This window comes from Achroia grisella, unplaced genomic scaffold, assembly GCF_030625045.1.
Source record: "Achroia grisella isolate CSIRO2021 unplaced genomic scaffold, CSIRO_AGI_Agris_v1 utg483, whole genome shotgun sequence".
NCBI classification, from domain to species: Eukaryota; Metazoa; Arthropoda; class Insecta; order Lepidoptera; family Pyralidae; genus Achroia; species Achroia grisella.
The window spans coordinates 140,862-167,994 of record NW_026712886.1 but is presented as its reverse complement, the minus strand read 5'-3'; the positions used below and the strand labels follow the sequence as shown (position 1 = coordinate 167,994).

The following is a 27,133-nucleotide window of genomic DNA, read 5'->3' as shown; positions in this document are numbered from 1 at the left end:
TAAAATAAAACGAACAACATTTAAAAATCACAGTTTAAAAATCGTAAAAAAAGAAAGTGATATAGTTAAAACGTGTAAAGAAAACATGTGAAAATGCCATAAACCACTTAACCGATCCAGTCGTAAATACTTCAGAGACTGGATCCATTAGAATGATATGAATGAAGACCGTAATGTGTTTCGTAATCATTTCAATGGTCTCGTATATTATTCACAGTCGCATTATTGATTTTCGAAATAGTGGTTATATACTAACCACTGTCTTCTTGTATTATATTATATTTAATAAAATATAATATAATAATAATAATAACCTTAGGACAATTCACACAGCGCCATCTAGACCCAAGTTAAGCTGGCTAAAGCTTGTGTTATGGGTACTAGACAATTGATACAAATACATATACTTTTTTTTTTCGTAAATACATACATATTATACATAGAAAACACCCAGACCAATACAAACAATCATACTCATGAATACAAATGTTTGTACCGTGCGAGGAATCGAATCCGCGACCATCGGTAGTAAGGCGGTGTGCTAAACCGCTAGACACCGAGGCCGTCAAATATTATTATACTATACAATACAAGAAGAAGATTTTTTAACATTTTGCCAGTTATAAAAAATAAAATTACGAATAATATATCTACCCAATCGTGGATACCTGGCAGGCGAGAAATTGCCTTTTAAAAATATGGTATCACTCAGTTTAATAACTTTTCTTTTCACAAAGTCAGTGTCAAATTATCTCATAATTAAATATGCTCACATTTAGTTATGAGTTAATTCGACTCGACTTTCTGTACTCATTAAAAGTTATTAAACTAGGTCTTGCAACTACAGTGTGGGAAACATTCTCAGTAGCAAAGTAACGAACAATCTTTCAAGTCTTTCTCAATTACTGAAAAACTGAGATTTTCGCGTGAAATGGTCGATTGGATAAACCGATTATTTTTTATCGTTTATACGTTATATTCATAATATAAATTAGACTTTACTATTTGTCTAAATAAAATAACTATACAACATTGTATACCTATTAGGCGTTTGCTGTGTGGCTATATAATAATTCATTAAATTAGGGTTCCCCTATATCAACTAAACCATTTACAATTTCATTCAAAGAAACCTAGTACATTGTTCCGCAAAGTACCAGGAGAGCATAAAATTCGAGCAAGCTACAATCATCCAAGATTAGCGCTCGTTACGAATGAGCCTGCCTCATTATTACCCTAACAAATCATAGAGACAGACTCCCACAAATCATGCCTTAACAATATGGCGCCATGGCGGTGATGTAGCATATTTTGTACTCTTTTGTTTAGTCGGTATAAAAGGGTTGGTGCAAACCTTTGGATGCGAAATGACACGATTTGAACATATATTTTACAAATATTTGATCAGAATTTAGGCAGATAGCACTGATTATTAATTATATTTAAATAAACTATCCACTATTAATAATATATACTCGTAAACGAGTACTGCTTGTGGGAACTGGTCTGCTCGGGTTATGAACACTGATTACACTATTTGTTTTTGCACCAGCATGCTACATGAATAAAGATATATAGAATTATGATTTCTTTTTAATATTAAATGCCGTTCTATTTATTATTAGAAACGAAGACGCAGGCAGCCCTAGTCTTGATTAAAAAAATCCCGTTTCCCCTAATGATGTGGGTAATCTATGGGCTGTAAGCTTAATTCCAGACCACTATATCATAATCTCCTAGTTTAGGCCGTGATTTACAAGCCTCTCCTCGGGGAACGAAACTAATTTCACGCTCGCTTGTCACATTAATATTATTTTCATAATTCGGTAACATAATTTTTGGGAGTAACTTCTTTCAGTCGTAGGTCAAAAGGAGATAAATCAACAATTTCTTTCCCGTTCTTAAAAAAGCATTGTGAAGTATGACTTTCGATATTAGTGATACTGTACAATATTAAGAGAGAGACCAAACGAGGAAAATAAACTTCGGTAAAGCTACACGGATTCGATTTTTTTTTTTTACTATTTGGAAGATATTTTCTTACAGAAAGACTAATTCAAAATGCAGAAATTTATGTCTCTACATATGTGTTTGGTACAACTCCATAAAGGGATGATCGTAATGAAATTTGAGTATATTCTGAGAACGAATATAGGCTATCTTTTATCTCAAAAAATAATGTAAGGAAATAAAGGTTCATAAACGCAGACGAAATCAGAGGACCAGCTAGTATCACTTATGTTAACCCAATACCACAAAAAGTGCAAAAGTGTGAAAGTGTGAAAGGTTCTAAGAGCTAAAAAAAGAATAATTACAAAACTTTAATAGGTGTTTATTTATAATATTTCTGTTATATTTTTAAGTTGTAATCTATTATAAAATAATATCAAATGAAAAAGATAGATCTTGACTTATACTTATAAAAAGAAAAAATATAAGAGTTCTTTTGCAATTTTTGTGTTCTATGTTTAAATTTTAATCCATTATAAAATAGACACACAAAGGTGAACAGCTAGGTATCGACTGTAATTACAGAAAACACTTTTAAGAAACAAAATACAAAAGTTGGTTTTCAACATTTTGTGTTCTATATTTCAATTTTAATTTATTATAAAATAAACACACAAAGGAAACGAGCTTAGATACCATCTGTCATTACAGGAAACACTTTTAAGAAACAAAATACAAAAGTTGGTTTACGACATTTTGTGTTCTATATTTCAATTTTAATTTATTATAAAATAAACACACAAAGGAAAACAGCTAGATATCGACTTCCATTACAGGAAACACTTTTATAAAGACCTAGTTCCAAATACAAAAGATGCGAAACAAAATGTTAACTGACTTGCAGAAAAATGGATCGAATGGTAGCAGCGACCTCAATAAGCCCTCCGTCATACCTTGGCCCGGACAACCGAGCTAAGGGAAGTACTAACTACTCCGCGGGACATGGGACAAAATTATTTTGTTACATAGTATATAATTATATAAGTGTGTAAAAGTATGTATATTAAGTTATAAATATACTTTTTAATCTTTTCGATAAAGAAAGTTTATTTCAGATAAGTTATTATTTTTCTTATATTATATACGATACGGATCGTCGTGTATCGTGAAATGTTAAAAAATCACTCACACGCCGCTGGTCTCGAACCATATGTCTTAATATTAGGTTTGAATATGATTTATTTAATAAATATTTATCTAAGTATAGTATACCTATTAGAAATAGTCGAGACTGTCCCTAGTCCCTAAGGTAGTCGAGGTCAAGTTGGGTCCAAGGTTTTCTCGAGAGACTACAGCATGGATTTCAATATTAAGATTTCTTAAGGGTCGGCAATGCGCACTTGACACCCCTGGTGTTTCAGGCGTCCATAGGCTATTGTAACCGTTTCCGATCAGATAGGCCGTATATTCGTTTGTCACCATTGTAGTATAAAAAATATAAGTCAGGTGTATAATCAGCTATTGGTTTTTTTAATTTTTATACAAATAGAATGAAACCAAGTTAGTACTTAAAATTATTATTATTTACTTATTAATTATAGAAACGGTAAACTTTATGTATGTTTTTATATCTAACAATATTGCCTGTATGAATTTCAGTCCCGTGATATTAAATTTAATTTTAAAATATCACAGAAACGAAAATAACTAATTTTTCATACATAATTCGTCACGTGAGTTTGTACAAAAAATTGTATATCTAACTTTGGAGAAAGATGTCTGCTATTACGAATACAACACCTTGATTTATTATTAAACAATATACTATTATACCTCATTTAATAATTACACATCTTGTCCCAAATTTCTGACTATAGTGTGAATAATCCCTTAGCGCCACAAATGAGGCCAACGCTTACTATCTCGGTTTATCCTCTGTTACTCCCAACAAAGGGTTACAACAAGATAAGGACCGATGTTTCCTTCTCGCTCCCACAAATGCATGAATTTATATAGAGATTGCACTCTGCCCAAACGGCCTCGATGATAGAAAGATTGATAGAATAAATTACATTCAGAACCAGTGGGGGGTTGAAAAACCTGCTTTGTGCGTAGCTTATTAGGATTGATATCGTATAACCCTCGCAGGGACTAGCAGTTTCATTTGCAAGTTATTTTTTTTATGCTGCCAGTTTGATTTGTATATGAAAATATTTTTAAAGAGCTAACATGTTAGCACTCGTATAAAACGTATCCATATTTTTTTTATCTTTATTGTATACAAATTGAGCTTGCTACTTTATAGTATATTTGTAAATTGATATATCTATATATATATATATATATATATATATATATATATATATATATATATATATATATATATCTATATATATATATATGTACAAAATTTTCGAGTCATAGTGTTATTTGCCATACTTCTACGAAGCGGCTTAGGCGAATTTGATGAAATTTTATATGTATAATCGGTAAGTCTAAGAATATTACTACTATTTCTATACCCGTAAGCTAACTGTGATAGCTAACTGTAATTTTTGTCCGACAATTTATTTTATTTTTTATAATGTGAGATTAAAAAATATTCTACTTCTACATGTATAAATACTAAACTACTTATATTAAAAACGTGAAAGTTTGTGTGTATGGCTGGATGGATGATTGTTACTCTTTCATGCAAAAATAACTGAAAGGATTTTGATGTAACTTTACATTAATATAGCTTATACATCAAAATAAGCGACGACTTGCTTCTTACGAACAAGTGAAACTTTAAAACCGTTTGCCATTATTTTTACATTGAAAAAATGCTTTATTGAAGTCAGTTGAACAATACTATAATACAAGTATGTCCACAAATAGACACAACCAAGATAATTCAATTCATATTGTTCCCTCATTGCCAAATAAAATACATGCATTACATTTTAATCCGTTTAAAGCTCATAAATAATGCGAGCCCGTTTTTCCAAAATAACACCGTGGAATAACGATGATAACGCACTTTCTCTTATGAATACAAATACACATTCCCGGGGGATAGAACCCGCTACCGAGAGCATTCCGCTCCCTGCAAACTGTCAAATACAACGCGAAAATATTTTTAATAATATAGCATAAGAATGGCCATGTCGTAAATATGTCTGGAATGATGTATGAAATAAATCTAATAATATAAAACGTGCAGTTCCTGTGTGAATATAAATACTAGCAGCTACCCGCGACTTTCTCTGCTTTTTAAGATAAAAGATACCTTCTATTTTCACGTCAATCTTTTTTCTAGCAAATTGAGGACAGACTCTGGCAGTTTGTTGTAAAACCTTACGCTATTTCGATAAAACTTTCGTCAAACGGCATTTAGGCTCTAATTACTCTATCTCAGGTAGCAGTCGTAAAGTTAAGTGTATGTATGACAATTTTTATTTCATTTAGATTTATTTACTTTACGAACTTATTTCCAATCATGCGCCACTTATTCTATCTCTAATCACTATGACTTATTTTCTCTTATTAATTGTTTAACCAGTTGTTGTATATTGAATGTTTTTTTTCTATTTTATTATTTCATTGAATTAGTGCTAATCGGTGGTTTGTATTCACACACTTAAACTTAAATTGTAAGTAAGAATAAATTATTTAACACACACAAGTTTCTTGCTTGTTCTTCTTGTGATGAGACAGCATTCCGAATGAGCGGTAGATTAAAAAAAAAATGTTATGACTATTCAAAAGTACTTCAATGTAAGTTTATTTGAATAAATGATTTTCTATTCTATTCTATCCTATTCTATTCTTTCTTATAAATACTCTCTTTCAAAAGGTTGTCTGGAAGAGGTTTCATTAGCGATAAGACAGCCAGGAGAAAGGATTGTTAGTAACGGGGTGTAGTAACCCCGTTGCTAATAATTTACTGTGTTAGATTGACTTCCACACGGTCCCCCTTCCTTGAAACCATTGTAGTTAATTCCTGGTGAATTCATCACGATGGGTTAACCGGCCCAATTTCATGCTCATACTATCAGCCTTCATTGGTGCCCCACCAGCGTATACCATTAACACAGGCGGGTCCACAATTCCATTATCATCCATTAAAAATAGTCAAGATAAATTCTGACAGCTTTATCGCAAACGCTATATCTTGTGATTTACACCGAAAGAGCGGCGCAAACACGCAAACGAATAATTATTATTTATTCGTAGCGTAACACTTTTCACGTGGTCCAAAGCAATTAGGACAATTTTGAAAATGGCCCAATGATATGAAAGCGTAATGGTCATGAATAATTTATAAATAGCACTGACAACAATTCGTATTATTATGGATCTAAGTGATTTTCTACCCACTTACAAAACGAGGTCCTCGTGAATATTACAAAGCGAGAGAGAGGGCGGATAATCAGAACCAATGTCCTGATTTGGGAAAATCTTTCACTTTTTAAAAGGTATACAATTTTGACCAGGGGACCAGGGGAAGACCAGGGGAATAGCAAGTGCGTTACCGGCCTTAGAAGGAATAAGCGAGAGAAAGGGCGGATAATCAGAACCAATGTTCTGATTTGGGAAAATCTTTCACTTCTTAAAAGGTATATAATTTTGACCAGGGGACCAGGGGAAGACCAGGGGAATAGCAAGTGCGTTACCGGCCTTAGAAGGAATAAGCGAGAGAGAGGGCGGATAATCAGAACCAATGTCCTGATTTGGGAAAATCTTTCACTTCTTAAAAGGTACATAATTTTGACCAGGGGACCAGGGGAAGACCAGAGGAATAGCAAGTGCGTTACCGGCCTTAGAAGGAATAAGCGAGAGAGAGGGCGGATAATCAGAACCAATGTCCTGATTTGGGAAAATCTTTCACTTCTTAAAAGGTATATAATTTTGACCAGGGGACCAGGGGAAGACCAGGGGAATAGCAAGTGCGTTACCGGCCTTAGAAGGAATAAGCGAGAGAGAGGGCGGATAATCAGAAGCAATGTCCTGATTTGGGAAAATCTTTCACTTCTTAAAAGGTATATAATTTTGACCAGGGGACCAGGGGAAGACCAGGGGAATAGCAAGTGCGTTACCGGCCTTAGAAGGAATAAGCGAGAGAGAGGGCGGTTAATCAGAACTAATGTCCTGATTTGGGAAATTCTTTCACTTCTTAAAAGGTATATAATTTTGTAACATATATTCAAAACATGTATTTAAAAGTGCAATAAAGTATATATATACATATAATTTCTGTGTGCACTCTTTCTTAAATTTATTTTTATTTTTTAATTTTCTTAATTCTTCACTGAATTTATATATATCACACGGCCTATCTTCAATGCTACCACAAGCAGCTTCGAAGACACGCGTGGTCATAATTATGTTCACTACATTACTATTAGCAACATAATATAACTTAATATACAGTCTATTTATTAAAAATCTCTTTAAGGCTATACACAATATATGCCTATCCATTCCTTTACGACTGTTATACAAGATTAGGTAGCCAGAGGGCATTGTCAATTGTCGAGATTCTGGTAAATGTAACATTTGACATTCCAACATTTCACTAAGTACTACTGTAATAAAAACCAGTTGAGCTGGCACACCGTCCACAGCATTTCTTTAATTAAATTTATTTCTTACTAGGCTGTACCCGCGACTTTGTCAGCGTGGAACTTGACTTTATTTTTCTAAAATAAAAGTAGCCTAAGTTACTCCTTATTAAATCAGCTACCTGCCAATAAAAGTCCCGTCAAAATCGGTCCAGCCATTTCAGAGATTAGCCGGAACAAACAAACAGACAAAAATTGTAAAACGTGTTATTTCGGTGTATGTGCCGTATGTATATTCATATGCCTGTAGTAAAAAATGGTTATTTCAATATTACAAACAGACACTCCAATTTTATTTATATGTATATTGTATAGATATACTCTACTGAGTAGAGAGACTAGAATTTACTTTGTTCAAATTCATATCATATCTTTTTTCTCTTTATACTGTACTAGGTATCTCGTATTAGAACGAAACAAATACTTGATAGCGCTACGAAACTTACGTAGCTACAGTTTTCGTAGAGACTCCAGCGTAGAAGCTACGGCGTAGGCTGCTACGTACACCGTAGCAGCCTACGCTGCTCACCTTATTAACAACATTACTCTATAAGGTATTTTTATTACCAGCATAATTTGTAAAGGTCAAGAGTTTCTAACTAAAATTAGCTATTATTTTTATTTAATTTAAATAGAAAAAGAAGGCAGACCATTTCTTATTAACATCTAATCTGTAGGCAAAAATAGGACCACGAAAATCACGTCGTAATGTGACGCCTTTAGTACCCCTTATGCGTTGCCATTAAAGAGGACTCAGAAATATGTACCCGTACTTTACTTACCCACGTAATTTCACTGCCAGATGAGATATGGTATTTCTTTATATAGCATGGGTTTGTCCCCCACGAGCTTGTGGCTCACTTGTTTGTAAGCGATTACCGCCGCCCATGAGCCGTAATCGCTTACAATGAAGACCAGGGGAATAGCAGGGGAATATCCGTAAGACCAGGGGAATAGCAAGTGCGTTACTGGCCTTAGAAGGAATAAGCTTTTTCCTTGAAGGTTTCAATATCGTATCGGTTCGGAAGTGCAAGTTACCCTACCTTACCCTACCCTACTACATGACTTTTAACAAACTTTACTGCGGTAAAATAGTTTCCCTATATCCTGCTTCTTTATAAAAGGACAACTCAACAGAAGACAACCGAAATGGTTTCCTTCGTTTAGGTGTTCTCTTTGCTCTTATCACTACGACTGATTAATTATATTTAATGTTATATGCTATATTTAATAATTAATCATAATAATTTATTAGTGCCAGTTGTATTCACACATTCGACTTAAAAAGGTAAAGTTAAAACGATTATTTAAAAGAGCAACACGCAAGTTGTTATTCTTGTTATGAGACAGCTTACCGAATGAGCGGCAGATTAGAGAAAGTATAATTATGACCATTCAAAAGTGCTTAAATTACGTTTATTTGAATAAAGGATTTTCTATATTCTTTCTAGTACATCACTTCGATTTAATGTTTGCAGAATTCTAAAAAAAGACGCCTTCTCGTGAAAAAAATATTTATTCTAGAAATTTCCTACCTGAAAAGAATAAACGAATAAGTAAGTACTGGCAGGTGCACGTTAATGAGCTGTATACGCTATTGAAATGCAGGACACGCGTGTAAGTCTAATAGGCCTCGTGTTACAGAACCTCCTACAAAGGGATGAGCGTCGTGAATATCAATAAAAGCAAGCGTGACAAACATTTAGAAGTGGTTCGATGGCAACTTACAGACATGTTAATCTTTTGGTTTTAAGAGCTTCATTACAGAAGCAACGTCTTTTCTCAACGAATTTTCTAGAACAACTTCATGTCTCCACAATTTTACTAGAGACTGTCGGCATCGGTAGTCTAAATGTTTAGTTACAGCACCTAAACCTCAAATTATCGATATAGTGGGTTCGATACCTCGCTAGGTTCAAATATTTGTATTCATAAGTATGATTGTTTATATCGGTCTGGATATTTTATATATATATAAAAAAACATTTTTTTTGTATTGTATCAGTTATCTAGTATCCATAACACAAGCTCTAGTATAGGACTAGATGGCGCTGTGTAGATATTATTGTGTGACAGATTGTTTGTACTTACGGTACCTTTATTTCACCAAATTATAACCGTTATATGTATTACGGGTATAACAATTAGAAGGCTAAAATATAACAGTAAATTACAAGATACAAAACCATAACTTTTTCATCAATAATTACATCACTTAAAAAGTATTTTAAGACATTCATAATGTTTTTCTTATACGTTCTAGTGTTAGACTATTTCATTAGCCATTTCCATAATAGTGTCATATATACACGGCAGTATCGATAAGCTGGTCATCGATTAATTACGGAATCTTATGTTTTTATAAGCAAGCGTCACATACGAGCTAAGGGTTTCACAAAATTTCATTTACTTGAACAAGACCGCCCCAACTTCACCGCATGTTTTTCCAGTCCCCTGTTATTATGTTAACTTTGTGGCAATTAACTCAGAGTACAATTAACCTCGGTTTAATTACAGAACTTAACAATCAAATTGGACAATACATGGATTTTGGGTCTGAGATCTTGTACCCTAAAGTTCTGGAATGCTGAAAGTAAACACCACTGGAGTCCTAGAACTTCCAGCATAGTTTCGTGATGTCCTATTTTGTGTAACTAATTCTGGTTTACCGTAACACTTTGGTTAGCAATTACGACTTTTAATTAACATTTGATCGTCGTCTTTCTTATGGAAAATTGGCTACCTCTAATTTGAAAGAATGTTCTAGTAATGTAATGAAGGCAATGTGTTTATTACCTAACTAACTAAAAGATTCGCATGAAATTGTGTATTTCATTGGTTAAATATTGGATCAGATCAAACGTTTGCTTTGGAAAAACTGGGAAGCAGTTCTTCCCAGGCGAAATATCTTCTTCCTTCTACAAATCGTCCTTTCTTTTTATAGAATTTTTGTTTTTCTTTTTTCTTTTCGTACGTTTTCGAAAACACCGTATTTTAAGTCTTCAATTGAGTCATTTCTATCCATTACATTTAAATAATGATGAGTTTTTGATTAAAAAGAAAATGTACTCACGATGGCGGTATTCCTCCAACGAAGACGTCGGAATTGGTGTTGAATTTTCCAAATGCGAACTCCTTGCCTCTGGACGTTTTGCTCTGTGTAGCTTCGTCCACCGTGAGTGACGTGTGCTCGTCACGACGCGCCACCTGCATAGATTATACAAATTAGTTTATGGTCACAGACGTAGATTAAAATAATAAAAATTCAAAGAGCAACGACCATACTGCTTTATTGCTTGGATTTGTGTTGTTTTGTTTAATTTCATTACTATTAGCATCTTTTTTTTTTATTCTTATATTTATTAAGGGACTTTTATCATAATATATCAGCCAGTCCCCTTTGAGATCACAAATATTTAGTGCGAAATCTGGCCACAGCTGTTGGAATCCTGATGACCTTCCTGATGACCTTCCCCATTGGTAATCAAAAAACGACTGTTATTAGATCTACACCTTTATATTGCGACACTTGTTTCATCAGGTAATGATTAGGATTTATATACTCCAAATAGATACTGATCTCAAAGAACTTGAAGCCTAGAGTTGACTATTCAACGCCAACTATTTCGGAAGTAGTTTGGTCGCTGAACAGTCAACACTAGGCTTCGAGTCCTTTCGAAGTGCCATCTGCACGCGCCCTATATCTGTCAGTGATGTTGTAAAAGCCAGCTACTGCCAAAGAGAAGATTTCGAATAAATTCTGTATTTTCAAAATAAATTATAAGGTGATGAACATGGCTGCTATTGTTTACATAAATCATGTTTTTTAAATGATCACTTTATACAAGTTGTAATTACTTTTGTGATCGGTCCACTTTAAACAAACTTTATGGATCAAATAACCTTGGCCCACAATAATATAACTTTATTAGCGGTTATTATCCTATCCCGACACTTCATTATGAGAAAATATCGCGGACCATAACTAAATGGTCAGAAAAAGTGCTCACCTGAATTTTGTGCCAGTGTCCATCGTTGAGATTATTCCCGACCGTTATAATCTGAGCCCCGCCGCCCAGATTGTACCTTAATCTCAACGCACCATTCACTAATTTTAGTTCGAAAAAGTCGTAAGTGCCACCATCGTCCGTATACAAAAGTAAACCGTTGGGCTGGTCAGTTTTAAATTCCAATTCGAGTGTGCCATTCAACCCCGCGTTCCATTTACGGAACTGCGAATATGGGTTTTGTTTGTCGAGCACAAACGCGAGGTTCCTATTGAAAGATAAGGACAGAAGACAGAAGAGTACGTAGCGCATAGTGGCGACGTCGTCTAGGGACATGGTTAGAGCGAGACACACGTCACCATGCGACGCCTGAGGTACTATTACACCTTTTCCGTTTCATTTCTCGGACACCTGAAACAAAGAAATTCATAGTGTAAGATTCACAGTAATTTCAAATTCCAAATTATAACTGATTGGATAAGAACTTGGAAATGTGGCTGTAGAGACAATAATAGACCAAATAGAAATAGCGTATTTTTTGTAATGATTATTTTCTGTTCTATTTTATTTATATATTATAAATTTGAAATGGTATACAGGATATATAGATGGTATGTTGGTATAGAGAATATCATTATACTCATTTGTTATTTTTCAATTAGCTTATTTTAATTATATGATGTAATTATATACTTATTTACAATAGATGCATTATATAAACATATATATAACACTGTATATATTAAAGCTTATTTGCCATTCCATAAAAATCAACTTTCCTTTTCAAATTAACAACTATTTCAGGTATGATAAAAACTTTTACAGTAAACAAACCCACGACCGTAACAAGTAGTGCGGTGTACTAAACCGCTAGATCACCGTAAAATTAATGAATTGTAAGAGTATACTCTTACAATTCATTAATTTTACGGTGGTTAATCTATTTTCTGCAAAAGAACAAATGGAAACCGAACACAGAAAGTGAAATACGATCTGATTAACAAAGTTGTGATCTGCGAGTTTTACCTTCGCAGTCGCCAAACCTTTTTAGTAATTTAAAACCTATTTGCATCGGTGAAATGGCTTCCAAAGTTACAACTTATCGAAACTAATATTTGAAAGAGGGAAATTTTATTCTTTGTTTACAGAATACTAATACTATAAAACGGAAACATTTGATATTTTTGAAACGGATAAACTCAAAACTTAACGGTTTATACAAACTCCTTTGTCTGTAGATACATTATTTTTTAAAACTACAATGGTATGCCTGTGTGATACCATTGTAGTTTTAAAAAATAATGTATATAATACGCACAACTACATTGTGAAATCACCTTCCAGAAATGGTATTTCAGAACCGATACGATATTGAAACCTTCAAGAAAAGAGCTTATTCCTTTTTAAAAGTCCGACAACGTACTTGCCATTCCACTGGTGTTGCGGATGTTGGGGGACGGTAATCACTTACCATTAGGTGAGCTGCCTGCTCGTTTGTCCCCAGTGTTATAAAAAAAAGGCATATAACCTCATATGATGATAAGTGATTACAGCCGCGCAATACCACGGGAATTGCAAATGCGTGGCCGGGCTTTTAAGAAAGTGTAAGTACTTTTCTTGAAGATTTCAATACCGTATCGGTTTGGAAATACCATTGCTGGAAGGTGATTCCACATGTAATTGTGATGCGATGTGGTCGGCATCGATTGACACACTCCACAACGTGACAAAATTTAAAATACACTGTGGACGACCGCCATACAGATGATCAGGATGGTATTTTAGTTTCTGACAGTCAAAAATTCTTCAGAATACTCTTCGTTATACGTGACACCCTCTGGTAGAAAATGCATAGAGATGCAATCTCTCCGCAAATGTCGTATCTGTCACAAAGATGTTGATTACCAATGATTCTGGCTGCTCGATTCAGAATGCTGTCAAATAGAAGTGACTGTATGCAATTCTAAGACCTACGCAATTGGCCTACTAAATTTAAATAAAGAATCTAGAATGTTCTGTGTAATATATTAAGAATATAAATGTGTCAGTGTAAGCTGCTATCTTCCAGGTAAAGGCCACTCGGAGACAAAAGGTCTGGATACCGACGATCTAGGCCGGATCTTAAAACGGATGAATATATATCGCTGCGCTCTACTTTAACAGTACATTACTATTTTTTTAGTTTTAGAGTTCCGAATAGAAAGTATAAAGTAGAATCGTAATAGCGTAACTTTGTCTGTCTGTCTATTGCGGTGCTATATTTTAGAGCCTATTGATCAAACGCTCTGGAATTTGTTTTATTTTTAGATACTATTATACCAATCATAATGTAATAAACAAAATAATAAAATGTCAGTTGATGGTTGAGATTTCAAAATAGATAACAGTTATTTAAAAAATACTTGAGGCGCGAATCCGGTTTTCACTTCAATGATTTTTTTTATTAATGTTACAAAAAGATCAATGAAGCTGTCGGCTCACCTCACGGTAGTAAGAAAAACCTTAGGAGCGCAAATTTGACTAGCACTTCAATGATTTATGTACATAGTTGAAATCTCAAAGGAGCCGGCTCACTTGATGTTAAGTGACAACTATCGCCTATATACATGAAGAGCACCATAGAACATATGACAGCCTTCGTACCCCTCATGCATTGCACTACCCGAGAATTATGTAACATCTTCATACTCTATTATTACAGCAACATAAACTAAATTGTCCTGGTAACAGAGCGAAATAGCATTCTAGTTTATTTTTTTATAACACATGGGACAAACGAGCATGCCCCTCACCTGATGGCAATTGATTACCGCCGCCCATGAGCACCCGCAACACCAAGGGAATTGCAAGTACATTGTCGGCCTTTTAAAAAGGAAAAAGCTCTTTTCTTGAAGGTTTCAATATCGTATCGATTCGGAAATACTATTGCTGGAAGATGATTCCATAATGTGGTCGTAATTAGTTATTTTCCTTAAAACATATACACAGTTTTCGTTTTTTATATTACTACACATTTTTTTTACACATCTGCATACCCATTTATACTATTTATATATATTTAATAACATTTATACACAATGACATCTCAGTATTAATAATAATCTGCTAATCCAATTTGCATCTCCAACTTCCAAGTTCCTTTATTATTTATTTATTTTATATTGTTTGCGAATTAATTTAAATAGTTCATTCACCCTCGAAGACATAGCTGAAAAACTATGTTTTTCTCCTCGAGTAATTCTCCACGCTGAGCTTTGAACCATTTTTACTGCTATGGCACACACATGCAATAGTTTACCCATATTCTATTGCATTGGTTTAAGTGTTCTATAGTGTATATTACTTGTAAGGAAACGTATACGTTTATACTAAGATACAAATAACAATACTTATCTATCTCGATCTATCTATAGATTTACAGCCATATCTAGCCCTCCAATCAAAACGCTTGAAACAAAGAGCAAACTGCTTGGCAGATGCTAAAGTACAACATTAATTTTATTTTTACGTTATATAAAGCACTATAATAAACTAGTATAAATATAAAAGAAAAAAGTCCCTAATAAAATCGAACATAAAAAAAAACATTACAACAACAACATAATCATTATTGATCAATATCAAATCCAAACATTACGTTCATTTCCCTTTCTTCTCTCACCAATACAATACATATATATTGTCAATACATTTTATTCAAACGGTGCTTGGCAAAATAAATATTGTCAGTGGCAGCACTCAGCTCGCTGTGTCGTGAAATTCATACAATAGACACGTGATAACGCATTTGCGTATCGCATATAAAACGGGAGTTACATCGGCTTTAGGAGATACAGAGCATAAACCGTAATCATGGCGCGAAACAAACTCACTTATGAAATATTTATACTAGTGTTAGCGGTAAAATATATTTGCGAAATGTCGTATGAATCTATACTAATAAAATATTATGTAGAGGTAAAGTTTGTATGATTGTTTGTTCCGGGTAATCTCTGGTTCTGCTGATCCGATATAAAATAATCTTTCACTGTTAGAAAAGTATTATCCACGAGTGCTATGGACTATATAACATCAAGCTACAACCAATAGGAGCGGAGCAGCAATGAGAATTGTGACCAAAAATCTTAAGTGCGTCCGCTCCGTGCGCTGAGTAAACGTATGTATATTATGACGAAATTGTTCTCTTTTAAATGTTCTGAAAAAAAGCCTTTCTATAGATTAAATTTTATTAAAATTCAAAATTATTTAGTTGGACTATTTAATTGTGAAAACATAACAAAGAGACAGACAGAGGGCACACTTTATCATTTCTAATATTAGTATATATATATATATATATTTGATTCTTTTGTTTACTCCGAAGAGTAAACAAGTTTATAACGAATTATAAAAATCTAGTTAAAAAGTTTAAACTTCAATTCCAATTATCTCAACATTGATGGATCTATATTGTTACCAAATCAAATTAATCTGAGAAATAGCTTTGGGTAGGTAAAGGTACGTTGAACTTCACCCCCTGCCATATTGAATTTTAATATAATGGAATTATAATTAAACTGTAAAGTATTTATATAAAATAATTTGAGAAATAGGTTTAGGACGTTGAACTGTAAACCCTGCTATATTGAATTTTAATATTATACAATTATAAGGAAACTGCAGCTTTTTTTTTCAGACTACTCTAAAGCAACAGCTTTACCGGACGTTAGGGGGCGAGTGCAGATGGCACTCCAAACCCGCGGAAGGACTTATGGAGTGGCTGAAGGCCACTCCTGCCTGACGGATACGACTTTAGTGTGAGGGCACCACTAGGGGTTCAAACCTCGGCTCAGACCGTCGTAATATCGATCCCCGTTTGAATTGGACGGGGGATCGATCGGAGGGGAAAACTGCAGCATATAGTACATTCCTATATAAGTCCACATTATTTACAATAAACCCCCCCCCCCCTCCTCTTGTTAGATCATACTACATGTTGCTACTTTTAAAAAAATACAGATAACAGGAATATATACAGAATAGCAAAATTTCATCTCAATATCATACATCATAACTTCGTATATTTTTTATTTTCGATTGTTAGAAATATGGTTTGCAGTGGAATTTGGAAGTCTTATCTCGAAGATTTACTGCATCTATGTTCATCTAGCCACCATTTCACTCGAAAACGTTCGTCGTGCTAACAACCGCCGCTTTGGAAACTTGGCACTGGTCCCAACTAGTTTTTGCCAGGTTTTTCCATCTGCCGTACCGATTTGAAAATCGTTGAAGTTGAGGAAGTTTCTCATAATATTTTTGCTTGGTATTTTTCAGTAAGTGAGTTTTATTTAAGCATTTCTTTGGGAAAACAAACAATTGTATCTACAATAGAGCTATCCATAAATTAGACCATACGCTTAGTCACAAAGTTCGTATAATAATCACGAGACCTAGGACACTCCTAGGCTCCTAGGTTTCTAGATTTCTTCCTTAGGTTAGGTTCTATTATCTTAGATAATAACAATATCTGAGGACAATTCACACAGCGCTATTTTGTTCCAAGCGAAGCAGAACTTCTGGGTACTAGACAACTGATATATTTTATTAATAATATTAATAAAATATGCATGTATTGACAAAAAAATATATCTATGTATTTATTCACAAGATTTAGCGTATATAATAACTAATTTTTGTGAATATAGAGGGATGTTTGTTACTCTTTCACGTAGAAACTACTGATCGGATTTTGATTAAACTTTACATTAATATAGCTTATCCATCAAAATAACACAGGCTATATTTTATATTGAAATTTAACGCAAGCGAAACCGCGGGCTCATCTAGTTATACATATATTAAAGGAACAATAGTAGAACTATGAAAAAGTACCTGATCATTGCAAAATGCTTAGAAAATTATCAAAATAAGTAAATATTTGGGAAACTAGTTCGCTACATGATATTGTTCAATTTAATTGCTTTAAACACACTTTAATATGTGTAGTTCATACAGTATATACGTCGTATAGCATTGATATAACCTGAGCAGCCAGCTGGTTTGGTTCCCACGGAGTTCTATAAAGGGATACTACCTCAGTGGGCAGAATTGTAGGTGTAGGTATGGACGAGATGGAGCGAAAACAGCGCGTGGACTCCACTAGGGTTGCCACTGTTACAAATTATTCTTAAAACTAAAGTAAATAGAAAGCTCTCATAAATAAATAAATGTATACAATCTTATGATGAGTGGTAGAATAAAAAAAAAATATATTACTATTCAAAAGAGCTCATATTAGTTTATTTGAATAACGAATATTTCTATTTCATGTACAAAGATTGTGGTTACCCGCTTTCCATCTGGTGGGCCATTAGGATGTTTACCATTCCAGTTACAAAGAAACAAATATTTCATTACTTACATTGTCTTTGTTTTGCTTACATAAAACATTTTAATTGGTAATTAAATTTCTGTTTGATACCAACAACGCTACGGGTATCTACTGTATGTGTACCGCTCAGGGATGCCAACCGTTTTTTCAACCCAACCAAGGATTTTCGATTTTGGTACAAGAACATTAACAAACCTGCGAAAATCAGTCCTACTATTTATAAGGCATAGAGAGTTAAATTAAGTACGAGATATTATTAGATTTTTTATTTCTTGGTGCGAGGCCAAATATTTTAATGTTGGCAGCCCTGGTACTGCTTGATAGAGCTTCTTATATTGAATGTACGTAACCATATCTTGCGGTTACTGTAATATGTAAATTAATTTGATTAATTTGAAACGAGGCTTATTAAAACCGTGTACATATTGTTTACATTTCGAGATATTTCAGTAATGTTTTCTTTCGCATGAAAGGTGTGTTATGTATAGAACAGGTTCCATTCTTCCTCCTAATAAAGGCTACCATATTATTACAGGGGAATTAAAACGAAACGTTTTGTTTTAGTATCCTTTGGAATAATATTTAAATCTGGATTTTTAAACAATTCTCTCTGTATGGTGTTAAATATCTTTCTACTTAATAATAATATTTAGAAATCTACGAGTATATTTCTATCTAAAAAATAAAAAAATTATATATGTAGGTTGACAAATATATACTTCTATAATTAAAAAAATTGTATTCAGAAAATTATTATCCATATATATTTATAGTGAGAATTTTAAATATCTAAATATTTATATCCATGTAAGATTAGTCATAAACACAATTTTATACTAATCAAGTTACAATTATGTAATGTACTGCGCCTACACTTGTAATATTTCTGTCAACATTCGGCACAATTCCATTAGTTTACCTCTCCAGATAACATAAATTTAAGTTAAGTGTAAAGTCAGTCCACATCACGACTCCGCGTCGAATGAACTCGTTACTAATAAGTCATGTAGCACTCTACCAAATAAACTTACTAATTTCCAGTAAGCAGCATAATTATTTCACCGTTATATAAATATTGCAAATAAACGGGCCTTAAAAAAAAGCAATTCAATTGAGTTTCTTGCCAGTTCTTCTCAATTAAATATATATATTGGACGGTAGGGATTCAATTATAATATTAAAAATTTGATCTTCATAAGTGGCTAAAAAGTCCTACATGGATAAGTGATTTTTGAATATGAATTTATACTCACTATCTACATACAATAAACATATATATTATGTAGCAACACCATATATAACGCTACACTGGTGAGGTGATAACCACCGCACCAGTACTTCATATGTTTTAATATAATTATGTACTATGCCTATTATTCAATAACTAATGAAATTCTATATCTCATAAGCTATGTTACACATTCAACTCAAATATTGCTATATTTTATGGATACTGTTGCTTCATAGCTGTAATATTTAAGATAGCGCTAGATAGAATCAATCACATCAAAACGGGGCGACAAATTTTATATAGGTAGGTATAGGTATCAATTGTAAGTAAATATAAAACCCACGTAGGTAAAGAAATTGTTGATGTTTTAAAAAGTTATAGAATATTCGCAAATTGATAGAAGTAAGTTTATTCTGAATGTTTTGAATACACACAATGTTATATTGCTACTTACATTGTTATAACTCGTGAATGTTCTATAAAGTTATATTCCTCCAACTTTATATTGACACAACATTTTACGCGAACAGTAATTCTATTAAACATCCCACTGAATACCTATAATTTGTTCCGCAGATGAGTGAACTCGCCCACAAATACGTACTAATTCAACTAAATGAGAAAACTCCGAAGTTCATTGTGAAAAATGCCTTCAAAGATTTCCTGCCGGGGCGCTCAGATTTCGAAATAATAGAGGAAAAGCTGCCTAAACTGAGGCCCGGGGAATTTCTCGTGAAAGCCGAGTACATTAGTGTGGATCCGTATATGGAATGTTTTGCCAGTGAACAAGGGCTTCCATATGAGCAATTCGGCTTTCAAGTCGGCACAGTAATTGAGAGCAGAAATGAAAATATCAAGTATGAACATATGTTGTTTAACACAGTAAACATGTTCAATATCAAGCATGACACACTCGAATTAGGAAATTTCCCTGTCTCTTTAGCAATCGTAACTTTAGGCATACTAGCAAACACAGTAACAGGACTCCTTATATTCGGACCGCTGGGTAGCAACCCAGCGGCCCGAATTCATAATTCATTTTTTTCGATATTCATAATTCTAAATATTTATATTTCTATAGGAATATTTTCTTGTTACCATGATGTTTTGTTATTCATCTTGCCTTCTGCTACTACACAGATCGTTTTGTTACGACATATATTTTATAATATACTGTTACACTTTCATATTGTGCCTTTAGTTATCACCATCGTTGGCTGTACCGACCCCAGCGCTCTACACACAGTCTCACACACACACAGTCTGGGACTTCCAGAAATATGCAAGCCTGAGTATCAAGAAATAGATTCCATTATTAGCGCAGCGGGTGCGGTCTGATGTTTAATGGGACAAATAGCGAAACTCAAAAGTTGTGCAGTTATCGGTTTTACAGGTTCAAACGAAAAAGTGTAATCTTTGAATCAAGAACTAGGTTATGATTATGCTTTTAATTTTTAGCTTAAAGCTTCTGTCACATTATCTATTTTATCAATAGATAATGTGACAGAAGCTTTAAGTTCCATTGCTCCTAATGGCAATAACTGCTTTTATGACAATGACGGAGGAAGTTTTGCTTCTAGTTAAAATAGAAAACATGAGCTAATACGGCCTAGCTGCTGTGGGTCTATATATAAAAGAAAAAAAGAACTAAAACACGTGTCTCAGTGAACATTAAGGCTTTCAGTTTCACAATGGAATTGGTCGATACAGTGCGCCGTATTAACAGATCTAGGGAAATGGCTGATCTAGAAAGAGTCGTTAAAGCTAAAGAAACGGTCACAAATGGCTTTGCAGAGCTCCCAGATACACTCATTGCGATGCTCAAAGCAAACAGTGTTGGCAAGGCGTCTGTTAAAATTTAATATTTCTCTTTTGTTTTTAGCTTTAAAATAAATTATAACAATAATAAAGGAGGTGGATATAAATTTAAACATCACATTTCGTTTCGGCCTATAGAAACGTTGTTTCAGACTAATTTACATAATAAATTATATTGCTGGTGTAGTAATGTTTTTGTAAGTAAAATATAATAAGTTCTTTTTTACATTTAGTATTATTTGTTTGTTCTGCGTAGAGCTGGTAGGTCGTAGTGATTAAGTGATATAAAAATTAACAGCGTAATCAGACTGATTTATTATATTACTTTATGCTAATTCAACGACTAATCTCTTAATTTTAATTATGTCTACTTAAAATCATAAACAATATATATATATATATATTTAAAACTTAAGTATATAAATATAATAAAGTTTCTTGCCCATTCTTTACAACTCATTATGAATTTCGAATACTACAGAATCACAAGAAATCATCGCTATAAAATAATAAATAAATAAATAAACCTGGACAATTAACACAGCGCCATCTAGTGCTACAGTAAGCACTTGTGTTATGGATTCTAGACATGTGATATAAATACTTAGATATTTTTTTTGTAAATACATACACAATATACATAGGAAATACCCAGATCAATACAAACAATCATATTCATGAATACAAATGTTTGCACTATGCTAAGAATCGAACCCGCAACCATCGGAAGTAGGTAGCGGTGTGTTAAACCGCTAGACCAACGTGTCCGTAAAACAAAAAAGTTTATTTAAATACTAGCTACTCGCCCTGGCTTCGCACGGGTTTACATGTATTATATATATAAACCTTCCTCTTGAATCACTCTATCTATTAAAAAAAACGCTTCAAAATCCGTTGCGTAGTTTTAAAAATTTAAGTATAATGATTTAAGCATACATAGAGACGGACAGACAGCGACTTTGTTCTATGCTATGTAATGATTAATTATTTCTTTTGTATTTTCTTAATAAGAAAGAATCTGCTGAACAATAGGCATTAATAAGATGATTATGATGATTATAGAATATAGCCCAATCTAAATTTAGTAGCAGTCAATTCAGTGATTACTTAATGATAAAACATGACACGTAAAGTCATCATCATCTAAAGCATTAATCTAAACAGACTTTGTCCTTGAATATTGACCATAAATAACATAGATATATTATTATGAATACATAGATACAGAAATGTACTCAGATCAATACCAACAAACATACAAATTAGCAAAAAGATTGCATTTTGTTTTTCTCAACTGAAGCAATCGGTAGAATGATAGAGTTAAACATACTTGCAGTAATCAACTTTATCTACATAGTGTCTAAAAGGAAAATGAAAACAATTGCTATAAACTTTAACTTTGAACGAAGTTACAATATTTGGAAAGTGTACTGAAGGTGTACTTATACACTACACTACTGAGACAGTCGATATGTGCTGCGGTCGACGTATAAAATAAATAAATGTTAATAATGATATTGCCAGGTTGACTTTAAAAAGAATATCAGTTGAGTTTTTTGGCAGTTATTCTCACCCCAATCTGTAGTATACAGGATGGTGAAGAAAAAGAAAAAATATATACAAAATTTCACTTGCATATCTGAGTAAAATGTATATGAGCAAATGTTTATTATTTTAAATTTGAAGCATATTCTAATAATAATAATGTCTTAGTACAACTCACACAGCGCCATCTAGTCCTACGCTAAGCAGAGCTTGTATTATGGATACTAAACAACTGATATAAATGTATAAACATATACATAATACACATTGAAAATACCCAGTCTGACACAAACAATCATAGTCATTTTCATGAGTATGATACAAACATTTCTATTCACAAATGTTTATACCGTGCTGAAATCGAACCCGCGACCATCGGAAGTAAAACGATGGACTAAACCACTAGACCACTGAGGACGTCAAAAGATTCTAAAGGGGTGAGATAAAAATCGCATAACATCAAAGTCCATCACATTGGCCTCTGAATATGCAAACGCATTCAACAAGCCACACTACCCTAAACTCTCCATTATGTCGGGACAGATACACTGGTAGCCAAATCCCTCTCATCGGTAGTGTGCTCTAAATTATTCAGGCAGTGTCTGGACCGGCTCTTGTACGGCTTTATATTACGTGGAACGACCGCGTCTGACATCTGAGAGCTATCCAGGTGGATGTTACGCTATTGCCTTGATTTAACTCTCGAGCGATACAGTGGATTCCAAACTTACCAACTTTTGTAGGACACGAGTTATTGTTTAAACCAGTGGGTCAACCAGGGGTTGAAATTCGACGATAATTCATTTAAATTATAAAGTTGAACATTATTAAAGTTCTGTTATCAAAGGCTGAGTGTATAATTTTCTTTATTTTATGAATTTAACATATTTTTCGATATCTATCTATCTGAGAACTATCCAGATGGACATTATGCTGATACCTTTTATGTGTATATATTTTGGTGTCATAGCAATAAAAAATAGACGTTTCTTTTACAACTTATAATGATATTACATATTAAAATTTAATAAATTGTTAAATCATTTATTTGTATTCATTCGAAAAATATCCATATAATAATATAATAATCGTTTGAATTATATAAAAAGAGCACTATTACTAAATTCCTGCATTGTAAAGCGAAAAATTGTATGTAGTCTATCTAATTGTATGGTACATGAAAAAATAACTTTCAAATTAGATTTCATTTAATTTATCCAGACTGAACTCTATCTAAAAACTCCATTCTATTTTAAATCAACTTGTTCTACACTTGAATTGATGAATAAATAAATTGAACATTAACATCAACTTCTATTTGCTGATTAATTGCTTAAGAAGTTAGTCATTATCTCATTTAAAACAAAGCCTCCATTGTCCTAATTGATTTCGAGTACTGCCTTCTGTTACGCCCCAAGGAGGGGCGACGCAACGAGTTGGTCTTTGAGAAACACTGGTCTGAAATAATGGAGAGCGGGGGTCACGATAAACTGATCTGTGATAACAAGATATATTTCGCTACATAATTTAGTTGATAACGCACAAAGCCGAGTAATTTATACAATTATCATAACAATATGCGTTGTTATCCTATAGTAGATAGATAGTTATATAGAACTAGCTTTTGCCCGCGGCTTTGCTCGCGTTAATTTATCCCCTTAGGGGTTAGAATTTATCAAAATCCTTTCTTAGATGGTGTCTACGTCTTAGTAGCTCTATGCATGCAAAGTCTCTGCCCGATCGGTTTAAAATTGACAAAGTTTCATACAAATTTTCATCCCCTATTTTATTCCCTTGGGGGTAGAATTAATCAAAATCCTTTCTTAGCTGATGCCTACGTCATAACATATACCTGCATGCCAAATTTCAGCACGTTGCGTCCAGTAGTTTGGGCTGTGCGTTGATAGATCACTATGTCAGTCAGTCACCTTTGAGTTATATATATTTTATTTGTAATATAATAGAAAAGAAAATCATTTATTCAAATAAACTTAATTTATGCACTTTTGAACAGTCATAATAATTTTTTTTATCTACCGCTCATTCGGAAAGCTGTCTCATCACAAGAAGAACGAGCAAGAAACTTGTCTGTTTCTCTTTTAAATGAACCTTATAAGTTCACATTTACAAGTCGAAACGTGTGAATACAAACTACCAACCAGCACTAATTTACATAATATACAGTAAAGAAAAACATAAACAATATATTAAAGAACACATGTATAAGTACAATAAGACGGCTTTATGGCTAAAAGCAATCTTTTCAAGGCAACCATATTGAAATGGAAAGGGATTTTAGTATCGAACAATGGGTAAGATGCAAACAGTAGAAAATAAAATATAATAACAAACAGAATGATGAAGGAAAATAATAAAGATTAAAATGTATGTAAATAATATAGTATATGTAGTAATAGTAATTGATTATAACGTTACAACTACACTACATATGTATATTTATATATTATTTTTATCTTTAACTGGCTTTATGTATTTTTATGGTTTCCTTTTTTTATCGAATATGTAATGTTAGGTTAAGTAGTATGTATGTTTTTGTGTTGTGTAAAAGCCAATGTTAATAAATGGAATATTATGCACCCTGGGAAGGTATGTGATGTGACATCTGAGATACAGTATAATTCTATACTAGTTCAGATGGCACAATTACACATGTTAGTTCAAATTGTATTGACTCTCCTGTACAACTTAATTATGTAACAGAACCTATAACTGCAATAAATATTATTTAATCTCTAGCTTCTAGCTTCTTGTCTAATATCTGAATCTGAATGAATATCTCCTCGACAATAATTTAATTTTAATCTACATTTTTATTACATTACTATAAAGTTCCTCGAAAATCGGCGCCAAATTTCGTGCTGTTACATAATGGTTCAGCACACTCAATCTAGCCATTTAATTTATCTAAGACAATAATACTATTAACAATTTTTAATGGAATATAGAAACGTTTATATTTATTGTCAACTTTTACAAATAAATCAACTATTAATCCATTCGATTTTCAGTCTACAAAATCAAAATATATTTATTCACGTAGGTCTATTATAGACTCTCATGATATGTTAAATCTACTGTCACTTCGGAGTGCTTTCGAACTAATAACAAACTTAGGTTGTTAGCGAGTGATAATATAAATATATATAACTATACAAAAGTGATTATGTTAACATTATTTGTATAAATATTGTTCCTATTTCTATTCTTTTCAAATGAGCTTCTTCATGATAGAGAAATATGTAATAATCTTCTGTTTTACAAGAAATATTTGGGAGAAAAGAATACACGTCTTAGTGGTACTCAAGATAGTAACGGGCAAAGACCAAAACGTATATTACAAGTATTACAAAAATATAGATTCATTTTTAAACGAAATTATTTATATTTTGGTAACATATGTACGTACGCAATATATGTGGAATCGCAAATAAGCTGATGATCCACCTGATAGTAAGCGATAACCGTTACTATCGATAGTTGGGTTTTAAAACGAATAATTTCATTGCAAATAAGGTATTTAGCTCTTTGTCCGACGTTTTGATTAGATTGCACTAGCCTTGGTCACGAATTGACTGGAGTACAGCGTATGACATCGCATCGTCAATAGTTGTCAACATTTTGTGCAACTACCGTCACTGGTTTGGTAAAATGAAAGGTCTTGATTGACAGCACTCACCGTATCTGTACATTTATTGACCGATTCTACTCATACTGAACTTCGTTTAATATTTTATTTTATTCTTGACTGTCGACGTGTGTAATGTACATTCAACGTAGTAACCTCGATGACGATAGGTTCGCCAGAATAGAACATCCTCTATTTAAATAACATACGTTTAAACATTTTTAAATAGTCTATTATTTCATTTTGATTGAACAGCTACTAGTTGAATCTACCGCTCATTCGGAAAGCTGTTATAAGAAAAACGAGCAAGAAAGTTGCGTGTTGCTCTTTTAAAATAATTTAATTATAACGTTACATTTATAAGTTGTAATGTGTGAATGTATGTAAACTAGCACTAATTCATTAGAGTCAAAATATGAAATATACAACCAACTGGTTGAGTAACTAAATAAGAGTCATTCAGTTACTGAGTAGACCCCTCCCTAGAAGCACTCGTTCACCGCCGCAAATTGTACATATGTAATATGCACTCTAAACTAACTAACTACGTAACATAAACTCTGTATTATGTATAACTACACCATTACTCTTCCAAAAATATTTGAATAATAATAATAATAATAATAATAATCTTTATTTACTGCTCACAAGGAAACTTACAATATTGACAAAGTAACAAAAGTATGTATTTAATCTTACAAGCTATTCCTTGTGAGAGTCTGGAGTCTGAACTAAGTCGAAACCTGTACTACAGATCTCCAGGCTCTCTCCGAGGACTTACTGATATTTAATAGATCTAACAAATGTTTTTGTGAGGTAAAGTTGTATAATGTGTCGCTAGTTGCGGTATATAATATAGTTAATTATATATGTGTCTGTGTGTGTGTGTGTGTGTGTGTGTGTGTGAAATGACTGTGAGTGTGTGTAAGGAATTTAGATACTAATAAAAAATAATTATCT

The 27,133-nt window shown here is 33.1% G+C and overlaps 1 protein-coding gene and 1 pseudogene across 1 annotated transcript in view; one reads left to right on the top strand and one right to left on the bottom strand.

Annotated features, from left to right (window-relative positions):
* Nucleotides 1-27,133, bottom strand: part of LOC131845741 (neurexin-1-like) — a 231,611-nt gene that overhangs the window by 193,448 nt on the left and 11,030 nt on the right. Inside the window, exons 2-3 of the mRNA XM_059194832.1 lie at nucleotides 11,567-11,974; nucleotides 10,630-10,763 (exon numbers count right to left, since the gene is read on the bottom strand). Coding sequence (XP_059050815.1) covers nucleotides 10,630-10,763; nucleotides 11,567-11,899 — 467 coding nt within the window. The 5' untranslated portion in view covers nucleotides 11,900-11,974. The remainder of the gene's footprint in view (nucleotides 1-10,629; nucleotides 10,764-11,566; nucleotides 11,975-27,133) is intronic.
* LOC131845739 (prostaglandin reductase 1-like) lies at nucleotides 19,741-21,026 on the top strand (annotated as a pseudogene).